The 14,974-nt window shown below is 46.5% G+C and overlaps 1 protein-coding gene across 12 annotated transcripts in view; it reads left to right on the top strand.

Moving 5' to 3' along the window:
• The window catches only part of Atxn7l1 (ataxin 7 like 1), a 233,489-nt gene that overhangs the window by 199,257 nt on the left and 19,258 nt on the right, over positions 1 to 14,974 (top strand). For all 12 annotated transcript variants that reach the window (XM_048415592.3, XM_048415591.3, XM_048415586.3 and 9 more), the window contains 2 exons: positions 2,183 to 2,265; positions 3,121 to 3,380. In XM_048415592.3, coding sequence (XP_048271549.1) covers positions 2,183 to 2,265; positions 3,121 to 3,380 — 343 coding nt within the window. The remainder of the gene's footprint in view (positions 1 to 2,182; positions 2,266 to 3,120; positions 3,381 to 14,974) is intronic.

Here is a 14,974-nt window from a genome sequence, read left to right as displayed (position 1 = left end):
TACAGACCAGAGAGTGGATGGGGGTTTCAGGATGTCTCTCAGCTAAAAAGACACATGGCCACTCAGAGGTGACAGTTGCCACTTTAAGAGATGACGTTTGCTTTGGATCTGTTGTGGCACTGAATCTGGCTTGTTCTGCCGTCTCTGAGTGACTGGAAGAAGCCACGCACTTCATAGTTTTGCACACACCATGGACTCTGTCTAAGTGTAGCTAGGAAAAACAAGATACAGAGACAGCCACCCTTGAGGAGGTGGCTTCTGGTGCAGGCATGGTTTTTAAGCACCCAAGGAGGTGTGAGCAGCTTCTAAATGCTACTTTATATTTAATTGGATTTTCTATCTTATATCTGTATCTAAAAATTGTGTTTTAAAAGTTCTTGGGCCTACCCAAAAGCATTGAGAGACAACTCCACACCTCTCCCCGTGTTCTGTTTACTCGCAATCAAGATAAAGGGAGAGCATTGTAGGACTTCATTGCGTGGACTCAGTCCCTATTGCTAGCTGTCTTCCCAATGGAATGTGCCAGTTAACTGGGCAGAGGTGGGTGGCCACACCCCAGTGTGTGTGTGTGCGTGTGTGTCTGTGTTGGCCCGTGCAGTGTCCAGAGGCTGCAGGGTCCCTTATGACTGCCTTCACACTACCTTGGCAACTTCCAGCCTGTGGTGGAATTTTGTGTTTTGTGGGTTGTCTTGTCTCAATGGGTCTTTTGCTTGTCTCTACCTCTGTCACAGATTCAACAGCCAGCTCCTATCCTTAGCCAAAACCCTGTTCAGTTCCCACATGAGGTGCTGTGTGGGCACAGGCCCGACTCTGGCAGACCGAAGTGAAAGACCTCAGCAGCAGGCAGCCTGGCACCTAGCACCTGCTTGCCCGCTGCCTGCTGGACAGAGTTCTCTGTGTGGAAAGGGAGGGAGACATTCTCATGGCCTTGGGCAGGGAGGGGGGAACAGTTTCTACAGCCCCACAAGCCATTTTGCGGCCCCTTCCCGACCCCCAGACCTTTGAAAATAGAACATTCGTTTATTATGCCCCAAGTTTACACCAGTAAATGCACCCAGTGTCTGGCTAAGGAACTCTCTTCAGTTTGCAGCCTTCAAGGCCCTTACAGACACCTCGCTTTTCTAGAGACCTGGCACCTCCTTAACTGCCCCCTCTCCACCCTTCACACCCAGAGGGCTGTGGCCTTCCTGCTCTGCAGGACTCAGGTGTCTGCTGATGCCTTCCAGTAACAGCACAGATTTTCCTAAAGCCGTAGGGTCCTGGAAAGATTGCCACGCATCCCTACAGTTTGCAGGTGTGGTAAGCATTTTTGTAAGCCCCAAAGAGGTGAAAGATCGCAAGAGGCGTCAAAAGAACAGTTAGCGGCAACTTCCATGGAGGCTGTCAACACTGCAGACAGAAAAGAGACACGGGGAAAGCACTCGCTCCTCACACAGTCATCCTTCACCCCTCAGGCCCGTGCCCTGTTTATCCTCCCAGGTAGCATCTGGGCCAGGACTACGTACAGGCAACACAAGCTATAGGGTTGGCAGGCCTGCTTTTCCTGTGCCCTCAAGTTCAGCCCCACAGAGGTACACTGTCACACTTTCTCCTGCCCCTGCCTGTGGCATGCCAGAGTGGAATGTTCCTGGTTTAGGGAAATGCCTTCACTGAGTTGTGAGACTGTGTGGAAGGCCTTCTCCAAGGGCTTTTGTGATGCACGTGAGTGGCCATATTGACACGTCAGTGAACAAGCTCCCACTGCAATGCATAAACCAAGAAGGCAGACAGAGGCCCCCATGGGTTCTCCAGAAGGAAGGGGGCATTTTTGGGTTTCAGGTGGACCTCCCTGCTCTGCAGCCGTGGTGCCCAAGGACCTATGGGACTATTTTAAGTACAATAAAGTGTTGCAAACACATGGTCCTTCCCTTCTGCCTCCTGCTCCCGCTCTGTCCCCCCGCGCTGCCCTGTAGCAGGCTCAGAACGTCTTGGTTCATAGTGGAGCGCCATCTCCCCTGAGTGGTTCTTGAAGCATTTTAGCAGCTGGTTGGGGGGAAGAAAAGCAAAACAAAACAGATTGCCTGACAATGTCTCACTTGTTGGTGCAAATGTGCATTTTTTTTTTTAAAAAAATGTAGTCTTAATGCCAAATCCTATTTAGTCTCCTTTTTTTCTTATATTTTTTGTTTGTTTCTTAAACCAGAGAGAGAATTTGACCCAAATAAACACTGTGGAGTATTGGATCCCGAGACAAAGAAACCTTGCACAAGATCCCTCACCTGCAAGGTATTTCTCTTTCCATAAAAAAAAAAAAAATACTTCCTGCTCTGGCTGGGGCCTTGGTCGAAAGGTTTGCATGCCACTCTCTGCACGCGGCAGGGTGTGGAGCCTCCACACGACCTCCAGCTGTTCTTTGTAAGGGAAATGCTTTCTTCTCTGTCCACGGTAGCATAGGGCCTGCCTCGAGCTGGCTGGCTTTTTAAGGGGAAGAAGGAAAGAAAAAAAAATCCACCCTAGGCTTCCCGTGTTACTTGGGAGGCCAGACAGTAAATTGTATTTATAGGCACTCACAGGCGGTTCTAAAGCCTGCTACGTTTTAATGTATGCAGGAACGGCGGCAGCAGCGGCGGCAGCGCCCAGAAAGGCAGCCCCGGAGGGGAGGATGAGATGCTTCTCCCTGATCTAGCCCCTCGGGGTGGCCAGGGGACAGGCGGACCCCTGGCGTCCGCCACTGGGCAGCCTCAAGCCCCAGATTTCCTCCTGTCCTTCTAGTGCCTCGTGGGATCCAGGGTATGGCCCTGTTTGCTTGGGCCAACTGGAGCTTCCCACCCGCACCTGGATTGACTCTAGCTTGGCCCTCGCGGGTGTCTTTCATCTGAGGTTGTCCTGGGTTCCGCGCAGAAGCTGTCACTTCATGCGCTGGAGGAAGCCTTGTCTTCTTAACACCTGGAGTGTAGGGCATGGTTGCGTCCGAGCGGTCTCTGCCTCTTCCCAGCCACAGAACAGGAGCTGTTGCCTTGAAGTTGACTTTGCCAAGCACCTTTCATTGCCTGTGGTTGCAATTTCGGAAATGCGGGCCGCGGGGAAGCAGGTGTATGTGCTGATCAAAGAGGCTGTGCTTCTCCTCTCTCTTCTCCGTAGACCCACTCGCTGAGCCACCGCAGAGCGGTCCCAGGCCGGAAAAAGCAATTTGACCTCCTCTTGGCGGAACACAAAGCCAAGTCGCGGGAGAAAGAAGTGAAAGAGCACCTCCTGACTTCCGCTAGGGAAATACTTCCGAACCCGCCGCCGCCGCCGGGACCAGTGACTGACGCTCTGCAAGGGTCTTCCGGGAGCGCGGTGGCAGAGCCCAAAGTACCATCCCCACCAAAAGCCAGGCCGCTCAACTCTGTACTTCCTAGGTAAGTCGGTATGGGCGTTGAAGCAGACTCTGCCAAGGAAGGCACTCTCCCGTGCTCGGGGCTTTGTGTTTGAATGGAGCTTTTAGTCCAACCTTCCAAGGCTCTGTGAAATTTAAGATCCGGAGCCTAAGGGGCTCATCCCTGAGCCTGCCACACAGCACTCAACAGATTTTCCTGCTGCAGCCAGTGTCATCAGCCTTCCTCTCAGACCTTTTATCAGACAGTGTGTGTTTTTACAGAGCTAGAGTGAGCTGGAAATAGACGCTGGGAGATTGGGACTTCAACCACCTGGCAGCTCCCTGTCTGCACGGGTTTTTATGTTCTTTGAAGACTCCTGGGGCAGACAGGGAAGCCTGGGTAGAGAAGCAGCCAGAACAGCTTCTAAGTTCCCGGGACCACACTTCTTGCGTACATATCACAATTCCTGATGACTTATTTTTACAACGTCCCCATGGTCGGGATTAAGGGGAGGTCGACCAAGTGGAGGGTGAGCCACCTGTTCAGTGAACAGGTGGGCAAGAACAGGAAACAGAATTACAGTCCATTTGGATTAAAAAGCAATTTAAGATCTGTGAATGTTTTGATGGGCAGGAGACCAATTTCCAGGTAACAGGACCAGAACTAACGGCATGCATTCAAAAGTGTTTACAGAGGACTCGCTCCAGAACCAAAGTGCTGCCTGGCAAGGGGACAGAGGAAAATGCAACCCGACCCTACTTTCCAAAAACATAGAGTTCAGCAAGCAAGAGGAGACCCAAATGTTCATGCTTGGCTTAAAAGGAAATATTACTTTTCATTCAGCAAAAAGTACAAATAGCGGTATTATTTATTTTTTTATATATAATTAGATACTTGAATGTGTCCCACAGGGTCATTGTTCAACCACCAAGTAAGCTTTGAAGGAACATCATTAGAGAAGAGCAGGGAGTCGGCTTTTAAAGCAGCAATCTATCTGGGCTAGGTCAGAGGTGGTGGCACACACACATTTAATCCCAGCATACGGGAGGCAGAGACAGGCCCATCTCTGGCCAGCTTGGTCTACAGAGTAAGTTCCAAGTCATCCAAGGCTACACAGAGAAACCCCTGCTTCAAAAAGCCAAGCAACAACAACAAAAAGTGAAAATCTATTTAGTAGCAGTTGTTCATGATCTTCTACCTGTTGCAGTTTGAGGGAACATGGACCCCGTCTCACCACAGTGCCTCTGTAGTATGGTCCAGTCCAGCCCTAGGCACTTGGGAGCAGACAGCTTTTACCAGTTAACTTAAACTTCTAAATTAACTGCCACAGCTTCTCATGCCTTCACTGTAGACATTTATATTGTTGCAACCCCTTTCTTTGCAAGATCGTTTTATAATTACTTGTCACTATGATGCCAGGTATTGGTAAAAGTGTTACCTTTGCTTTAGAGTTGAGGAGATAACTCCATCCCAGAATTCTGGGCTTTGACTGTATAAACAGAGGTGCCCCGTTCTCCAAGATCCCTTGTCAATGCTTGAAACTGCAGTTTAAAGCAAACCCTGCATAGTCTATGTTTCTTTCTATACATGTATTCCTATGAAAAAACCTAATGTATAAATCGGGCACCGCAACTAAAATAAAATAAAAGTTATAAAATATATTGTAATAGAACCATCAGTATTACTAACCCTGCTCTTTGGGACCCCGATTAAATAAAGTAAGGATTACTTGAATTCATATACTGCTACACTGTTGCCATTGACCTGAAAATGGCCACTGACTAAGGGGACAACTATGAAGCATGGATACATCTGTCTATCTGTCTGTCTGTCTGTCTGACTGTCATCTATCTATCATCTATCTATTATCTATCTATCATCTATCTGTCTATCATCTATCTATCATCATCTCTCTATCTGTCTATCTATCTATCATCTATCTATCTATCTATATATCTATCTATCTCTATCTCTATCTATCTATCTATCAATCAATCTATCTATCATCATCTATCTATCTATCTATCATCTATCTATCTATCATCTATCTATCAATCTATCTATCATCTATCTATCTATCATCTATCTATCTATCTATCTATCTATCTATCTATCTATCTATCTATCTATCTATATCTATCATCTATCTATCAACAATGGCTGACACATCCAGTAGGGCACAGAGTTGGACCACCCATGGTTTCCCCATACTCCTCAGTACTGCACATCCTAGGAATTTGTAAACTATTGATGCATACAATTTTCTATTTAATATTTTTAGACCTCATTTGACCATGAGTGACTGCGACTGGTAAGGGAGGGCTGTACGGAGTGACATTTTCTTCCTCACAACCCATCCTTCCACACAGATGCTGGTAGATTGGCCCCTACCTGAAACCACGTGTACCCAGAGCCATTATTGCCTCCATCACCTGAGGGATCGTGGGGGATTCTCCAATGATTCCCCAAGCAACACAAGTTTGATAGCTCTCTTTGGGGGATGAGAAGGGGTCCCGTGTAGCCCAGGCTCACCTTGGAATCTCTACAATCGTCCTGCTTTCACCTGAGTGCGGACCACATGCGCGTCCCGTGAACTCTTTCATTAAACACTTCTCCAGCAATTTTTAGCTGATGGGGGCTCCGCTTTATCAGTGGTGTCTGAGTTCACAGTTAAATAAGAGGGTAGCTGCTGAAAACAGCACAGGGAGGAAGCCTCAAGGGTCCTCTCAGGTTCGTCCCTGGTGCTGCTTTAGAATGTCTACTTATTTCTCACTGGGAAGCAGAAGACCTGGATAAGTTTCATTTTTAAATGAATGTCTTACAAAGAAAAGAAACAAACCATCATGGCAAATATTAATGAGGGGATCATCCTTTAGGACAGAGCTCCCAAAGTGAATGAATGGGAACAAAGTCCTCAGGTTAACGAAATCCTATGTGGTCAGGTGGGAAAGGCACAATCAGAATTTAACGTGAAAATCACACAAAACCTCCAAAAGCACACATTTACTTTTATAAATGATATGTACAATAGATATTCCACCAATATTAACAAGCTTAACAAGTAAAGACAGATATCGCACATGAGTGGGATTTTTTTTTTTTTTGGACAGGGTTTCTCTGTGTGACAGCCCTGGCTATCCTGGAACTCCACTCTGACCTTAAACCCACAGAGTTCCGCCTGCCTCTGCCTCCCGTGTGCCGGGATTAAAGGCATGTGCCACCACCGCTGGCTATTACTCAACTTTTTGTTGACCTTCACTGCAACTCATTCTTGTCCAGCATTGCTAACAAAGAGACTTCGGTCTTGAGTTCAGGAATCATAACTTTATTTGGGCTCGATGGCACACACTTGCAGTCTCCATAATCAGAAGGGTATCAGGAATTTAACATCAGCCTGGGCTACATTGTGAGTTACAGCGTAAATTGGATAACCAGAGCTGCCACGGGATTGAAGCAGGACCCTCACCTCCATGCTTTCTGACTAGATAAGATCAGGTGCGGCTCAGACTCCCTCCAGCCTCAGGCGGCCCAGTTATAAAATGGAGCTAATAGAAATTTAACGATGGGCCTGGAGAGATGACTTGGCAGCTAGCAGCGCTCACCTCTCTCTCTTTCTCTCTCTCTCTCTCTCTCTCTCTCCCTCTCTCCCTCTCTCCCTCTTTCCCTCCCTCCCTCTCTCTCTCTCTCTCTCTCTCTCTCTCTCTCTCTCCCTCTCTGATATAGGGTGCTACATAATCTCTGTGTAGCCCTGGCTGTCTTGGAACCTACTCTACACTAGGCTGGTCTTGACCTCTCTGAGCTCCGCCTGCCACTGTCTCCTGAGTGCTGGGATGAAAGGCCAGCACCTCCACACCTTTTGGCATTTACTGCTCTTGCAGAGGACCAGGATTCAGTTTTCAGTACCTTCCTAGCTGCACACAGCTACAGTAACTCCAATTCTAGGAGCTCTGGTGCCCTCTTCCGGCCCCTCAGAGCACCAGCCACACGTGTGGCGTACATAAGCAAGTAAGCCCCAGCCGTGGTCACGTGGTCATTTTGTGGCGCTGTAAAAAGAAAAAAAACCACCTGACTCTAGGCAGTGTATAAAGAAACGAGGTTCATCTGGTTCACAGTTCTGGTGATTAGGAAGTCCAAGCAACTGGTCCAGGCTCCAGCCTCGGTAAGCACCTCTCTAGCTGCGTTGTGCTTGATGGAGCCACAGAAGGGAAACTACCATCTGTAGAGGGAACACGCATATGCGCAAAGAAACCAGACAACGAGAGGTCAGGCTCCCTCTTGTGCATGGAGGTTGGTGCCCTTGTCACCTAGTTATCTTCCTCGAAAAGGTTCCACCATTTTAACAACACCGCCTTGGGAACCAAACTTACAGGTGTAGTGAGGGGCTGCGGGCAGGCCTGCTTTTCATCCTGCCCAGCTCCCGCACAGCTAGCTTAGCCCCAGAAATAATAACACACAAGTTATATTCATTTAAACACTGCCTGGCCCATTATCTCTAGAGAGTTAGTTACTGACTACCTCTCATATCTTGTTATTAACCCATTTCTAATAATCTCGTGGTAGCACCACGAGGTAGTGGCTTACCGGAAAAGATTCAGCATGTCTGACCTGGTGGCTGGCTCCATGGCATCTGCCTCATTGCCCTCTTCCCAGCATTCTGTTCTGTTTACTCCGCCTACCTAATTTTCTGTCCTATCAGAAGGCCAAGGCAGTCTCTTTATTGACCAATGAAAATAACACAATAGACAGATAACCCTCCTCCATCATTTCCCCTTTTTCTGTTTAAACAAAAAAGAAAGGCTTTCATTTTAACATAGTAAAATTACATATAACAAAACAGTTATCAAGCAAGAATTACAGTCACAATATTTATAACTATATCTTTATCATAATAATAGAAAACTATAACTATGACTATCCATTCTTCAACTCCATCAAAGACTCCAGAAGGATATAATATTACCTAAGTAAACAAGTAAGCAACTTCCAAAACTCTAGAAATGACAGAGACATCTTGCTGCCTGGACAGTCACCCAAAGTTTCTCTGTATCGTTGGGGCATCCATTTTTGGCCTTCAGGCCCATAATATCCAGAGACATTTCCATGAAGCAGGAAATTTCAAAGGCAGTTCAGTCACTATCTGCTATGTCCTGCAGAAGGTCTCACAGACTCTTTCATAAATCAGGAACCCCGAAAAATCATCTCACCTTTAGGCAAGTTCAACAGTCCTCTCTCTGTGGGTTCTCTGTGTCCAGTTTATATAACAGTCCAGGCAAGAGCAGTTTCTTCCCAAATGGCTAACCAACTTCATAAGGAGCCTCTTTGATGCCCATCTTCCTCTTGAAGTAGATTGGTGCTGCCAGGAGCAGACGTGTCTCATTTTCATGAAAAGTCCTAAGTTATTAAAACATTAAATGCCATGTTCTGTAGTCTTTGAAAGATATGAAGAATGCATATCTGAAATATATCTATGCACATCTAGAAAATCAAACTAACATTACTACAAGCTTGACTATTATCAATGATTATCCATTAACAACCTATATTTTTAATTATACATTACATTTTTAAATGAACTACACAATCACCTCAATCAAGATCAGAAATATATATATACATATAACAAAATTGACCTTAAAATCCATACCAATGAAATTATTCATATCTATATCATATTCCCCTTTAAATGTAAAAGAACATTTATAAACAATATTTGGGAATATGGACGTAGTTATTTCTCTCCAAACTTCTTCCTGCTGTATAGGGGTGCTGTTAATCAGGTCTTTCATGGTAAAACCAGGTTTGCCAGGTTCATCTCAGTTGGCACTTGAGTGAAGTAATTTCTTGAGGGTGTTCACAGCAACCTTTCAGGAGGACGTGGTCTATCATACCATATTGGGATAGAAGCAATCCACAGGGTCTCATCCTCTGTGAAAACAAAAGAAGAACCTCCTTTCCAAAGTATCATATCCTTAGATCCAAATTCAGAAGTCAAGGTATTTTTAACATATCTATCTTGGATTAGTTCAGCAGCATTCATAAACAAATATCTTTTAGCAGCTGTTGCTCCTTCCTCATCATTCAAACAATTCAAAGAGAGCAGAATAACACACAGTATCAAGATTCTCTGTGTATTTTCCATCTCTATGTGGCTTTATTTTAACCTCTATTTCTTTTATTTTTACTTTTACTTTTTGAGACAGGTTCTCTGTATATCTTTGTCCTGGAATAACTCTGTAGATCAGGCTGTCCTTGAACTCACAGAGATCCACTGTCTCTGCCTCCCCAGTGCTAGGATTAAAGGTGTATGCTATCACACCTTGAACTCAGAGATGCTTCTGTCTCTGCCTCCCAGGCATTGGGATTAAAGGTGTGTGCTACTACACCTTGAAGTCACAGAGGTCAATCTACCTCTACCCCTTGAAGTCACAGAGGTCAATATGCCTCTACCTCCTGGGCATTGGGATTAAAGGTGTGTACCACCACACCTAACTATTCTCTTTTTACTTTAAGAACTTTAACTTTTATCCTGCATTTATTTGTAACACACTATAAACCATTTAGAGGTTTTCTTTGTCTTTGAATCTCTCTTTACTGTATATCTCTCTTTTTCTGACCACATGAGTCTTTAATTTACCAAGCAATATTGGTAGGACTAAAGTCGTGGCTTTGACAGCTAGATCCAGCACATTATTTAGCTTTCCAGCATCATGGCTGAGGTACCAGCCAGAGCTGTGTTTACTGCCACAACTCTATGGTGTTTCAAGGTCCTTGCTAGCAAGCAAGCTGTAGTATTCTGCTCACAGACCACACTCAGTCAGACTGCCTGCCTGAAAGAGTCAGAGATTGCCCTGGCAGGACAGCCCAGAAAGCCGGCATTTTAAAACACGGCAGCTTTTTTCCTGCTATGGCTGAAAACCGAAAAGCATGCGTTCAGCCTTTGATCAACACTGTTTAAGTGTTTCGTGGCAGGACCTCTTAATGAGCTGCAGGGTATTGTAGCTAAAGCTGAGTCAGGAAGCCTCTCTTAACTGAGAGCCTTGCTTGTCTCTAGCAAGCAGAGCAGACCTGAGAAATTGCTGCTACCATACCAAGAAAACATGCTTTACTTTATTCTTTTCCAAGCTTTCTCAGGCTTTCTGTGGATTCAGATATCCACGTCTGGGCGCCATACAGGATAGGAGCCTTTGAGGGAGAGCCCTTATCCAAATTATCCAAATTATAACAACCACTGACTCCATTTCTTTGTCCTCTCCTCTAATGGAACACATTGTTTGCCCCCAGAGAGCCCAAGCGTTATGGGTCGTAGCCCAGCCAAATGCATCCACACTCTATCGGGAAGTAGAGGACCACAGAGCCCACCTGGACTGTGATGGCCCAGACTATATCTCTGAGTAGAAGGGAGGGGAGACAGGCTGCGGAAACCAGTGTCAACGGGGTGTGGGTGTTGCCCTGGGTATATCGCTCCCATCCAGACTAACGTACAAGGTGGTCAATCCCAACCTGTCTTACATCGTCAGGAGTGGTGTGGAGATGAGTAGAAGGTTTGTGGATTGCTGATTGAGGACAGGGATGTGGATGGAGGACATCGGGAGAGCCTTCTTGCCACATGGCATGCTCTTGTCCTCAACTTCTGCATCTGTGACGTCTCGGTCTGGAGACTTGGAAGCCAACAGATACAGATGGCATTATTTTCCTTTTTTCTTTTGTTTGTGTTTGTGTATTTTTAAAGGTTTGTATTTATTTATTTACCTATCTGTTTATTTAGTGTGTGTGTGTGTGTGTGTGTGAGAGAGAGAGAGAGAGAGAGAGAGAGGAGAGAGAGAGAGAGAGAGAGAGAGAGAGAGAGAGAGAGAGAGAGAGAGAGAGAGAGAGAGAGAGAGAGAGAGAGACAGAGAGAGAGAGAAGAGAGAGAGAGAGAGAGAGAGAGAGAGAGAGAGAGAGAGAGAGAGAATGAATTGTGATCTGTCCAATGCAATGCGGGCCCTGGGAATTGAACTCAGGTCCTCTGAAAGAACAAGTATGCTGTTGATTGCTGAGCCATCTCTCCAGCTCCATTTGTTTTTGTGGGGAGGAGACATGATCTTTCTATATAGCCCAGCTGAGCCTCACATTTACTGTATAGTTTAAGACCTCAAAATTGCAATTCTTGGCAGGGCATGGCAATGCATGCCTTTCATCCCAGGACGCGGGAGGTAGGGGCAGGTGGATCTCAGAGTCCGAGGCTTAGGCGGTCTCATTCCCTTTGTCACCTGAGTCCTCACTTAGAGCAGTGTGGCAAGGATAAGAGCGTGTGTGGTACTCCCCACCCTTACACCCTGAATACTCGGACAGATGGATGCCCTGCTCCTGCCGAGAGGCAGGCTGAGATGTCGCGTGTCGCTCCCTGAGTGCTGCAGGACTTGGTCTTTCAGCCAGACTGGCAGGTGGAGAGGGGCATATGATGTGGGTGTCGAGGGCAAAGAGTGAACGGCAAGTGCATGATCTTGAGTGTGTGTTGATACTCTCTGCTCTCTAGACTCTAGGACTCCTTCCCACCACTTCCTAAGCCTTGTTTCTTCTGAGGTGTGGCTGCTTCCGGTAAAAGCCCCTCCAGGTTCCACCTGGAGTTCTGAACTCAGTTGGAAGCCCTAATAATGTCCCCCACCCCATCATCCCCAGGAGGATGCAGACAGACATACAGAGAAAAGTCTCATCAGCGCTCCTGTGTGTGTGTGTGCCCATAGACCACCTCAGAGACCATTCCATCAGTTCTGGGTCTTGTTCTGCTCTTCTTCTCACCAATTTCCTCTGTCCACCTCCTTCCCTCTTTTATCTGGCAACTAAGACTTACTATCGAGTGTTTCAACCATCTTTTCTTTCATTAATTAACTAAATTAATTTAATTTTTCATTTTTATCAAAGTTACATGGGTTCATAGTTCAAAAATCAAATAGTGCCAGAAGGCCCAGAAGAAGAAAACAGCAGCTGCTGCCAGTGGGGTGTGTGTATTTCAGCTGTGCCGTCTCCTGGCTCCTGCCGCGTTCCCGTCTCTGCCTTGCTTCTCTCCTTTGATAAAAATGAAGTAGTTCCTTTGGGGGCACAGTTTCATTCTACGTTAACACTGAATAGATGATCTCTTTGAGTACACAACTAGATTAGAAATCATCTCCCTGCAGAATTTCGAAGCCATTTTCCCATAAATGGCTGGCACACGGAGTCTCTACCACGAAGTCTAACATCCTGACTCCCATTTCTTTGTCCCGAAAAACTTGTACCTCCAAAGCCTGGGGCACTGAAAGTTTTCAGGGGTGTCTCTCCCTAATGTGTCTAATTTTCATCATTTACTTTCACTTTTGGAAAGCGAGTCTCACTGGACAGCCCAGGCTGGCTTTGAACTTGAGATCCTCCTGCCTCTGCCTTTCAAGAACCCCATCATACCTCAGGCAACAGACAGCTCTGTAGCTGTAGCTCCTTTTCAGTTGGTTGATCCACACAATATGGAAATACCTGTCCTCTCCCAGGATGTTCTCCTGTTGCATCTTAGATACTTTCACCCCACTGTTGTCTGTATTTCCCATTTCTTGTCTTCTTCTTAGTTGAATGCTGGGTGTTTTTTTTTTTCTGATCTTTTAGTTTATTTTTTTCTTTAAATTCCTTGTTGTACTTTATGAAAGATTGACTTTTAGTTTATTTTTAATGGATTTGTGTGTGTGTGTGTGTGTGTGTGTACTTGAATGCCAGAGAGGGCATCAGTGGCCTCTTCTTGCTACCCACCTTGTTCCTTTGAGGGGGGGTCTCCCTTTGAACCTTGGAGCTCAGATTTTTCAGCAAGACTGGCAGGCAGTGAGCCCTCGTGATCATTCTGTCCTCACCGCATGTGGTGCTGGGGCTGCAGACATACACAGGACCCCACCAAGCTTGTTCATGAGGGCTGGGATCCGTAGATTCCTCATGCTTATAATACCAGACTTTCTTAATCACAGAGCCATCCCGCCAGCCTTTTATTTATAAGATAGGCTGTCAGCCAGGGGTGGCGGCACAGCTATAGTCCCAGTACATAGGAGGTAGAGGCAGGAGGGTTTCTGTGAGTTTGAGGACAGCCTGGTCTACATGGTGAGTTCCAGGATAGCCAGAGGTATGTCGAGAGACCCTAACTCAAACAAAACAAGTCAAAGTTTAAAAGAAAAGAAAAGAAAACAGGGTCTGTCTTAGTCGCTGCTGTGAAGAGACACCGTGACCAAGGCAACTTTCATAAAAGAAAGCATTTAATAGGGCTTGCTTACAGTTTCAGAAGTTCAGTCCACTCTCATCTTGTCAGCAAGCATGGTGCTGAAGGAGTAGCTAAGAGTTTCATCCTGATCCGTAGGCCAAGAGAGACACCAGGCTTGGCATGAGGTTTTGAAACCTCAGAGCCCAACTCCAGCAATGTACGTCTTCCAGCAAGGCTGCATCTCCTCATCCTTCTAACTTTCAAACAATGCCAATGCCTGGTAACTAAGAACTCAAATCTATGAGCCCATAAGGGCCATTCTTATTCAGAACACCCCTGGGTCTCCCTGGAGACCTTAAACTCATGATCCCCCTGCCTCCCTGCCTTCTGAGTAGCTGGGATTGTGGGCCTGTGCCGACATGCCCAGTTTATCTCATTTTTCTCTGATGATTTCACAAGATAGGCATTTCTCTGGAGTGATGCACTCTTTTTGTTTGTTTGGCTTTGGTTTGAGGAGCAGGTTGTGCTGGAGACCAAACCCAGGGCCTTTTGCTCAGCTATACCACTGAGCCTCACTCCTCTCTCCCAATGGGGCGACAGCGTTTTAATAGACTTGGAGACAGGTTTTGAGCTTTTCCTCTTTCCCTGGCTCACTACAGGTGTTTCGTTTATGTGCTGTTGTCTTTTGTGTTTGGCTGGTCAGCTTCACACTGGGGACTGCTCTAGAAATGCCAGGCTGTCGCTGACAATGCACACCTAGAAGAGAGGTCCCAACAAGCTGACTGGATGCCTCCATGTGGAGCTACCCAAGATTGGGAAGCTTCCCTGCAGCTGGAATGCTGCTCAATGTCAGGCCGGCTTAGGCACCTGGGGGTCCCCCTGGCTTCTGTCTGCAGCCTGCGCCTCACTCCTGTTCCCTGACGTGCTTGCAAGCCTGTGTCTGCAGCCTCTCCAGTTCACCTTCTCTGACCTTTGTTTCTCCCGAGAAAGTTGGGTCCTGCCAGGCATGGTGGTGTTTGGTAGACGTGGGGATGACCTGCGTGGGAACCAACTGCTTACTCAGCTGTGTTTACTTCATCTACATTACATCCAGCTACATCTATAGCTTACTTTCTTTCTCTATTGAGGTAGGGTTACACTATTTAGTTCAGGCTGGCCTTGAACTTAATATGTAGCCAAGGCTGGCCTTGAACTCCTGATCCTACTACCATAAACAGGAGGGTTTGCAGCCCTCAGTTGGTGTAGGTACCGGGCTTCCTATCCCCAGCCACATTGTCTAAATGTCTGTGAAAACCTGCTCAGATGTGTATCAGTTCAGGTGGGAATAGCATAACCCTGAGCTATCGACACTTCTGTCCTTATGATGTGTCCCGAGTGTGACAAGGAATCCACAGGTGAGGGGGTGCCGATCCCCAGAGATCAGTCTCTTCTTTTCTCCCCTCCTCAA

Source organism: Myodes glareolus, chromosome 11 (assembly GCF_982192425.1).
Source record: "Myodes glareolus chromosome 11, mMyoGla1.1, whole genome shotgun sequence".
NCBI lineage: Eukaryota > Metazoa > Chordata > Mammalia > Rodentia > Cricetidae > Myodes > Myodes glareolus.
The sequence above is the reverse complement of the archived record's forward strand: the minus strand, read 5'-3'. Positions and strand labels throughout refer to the sequence as shown.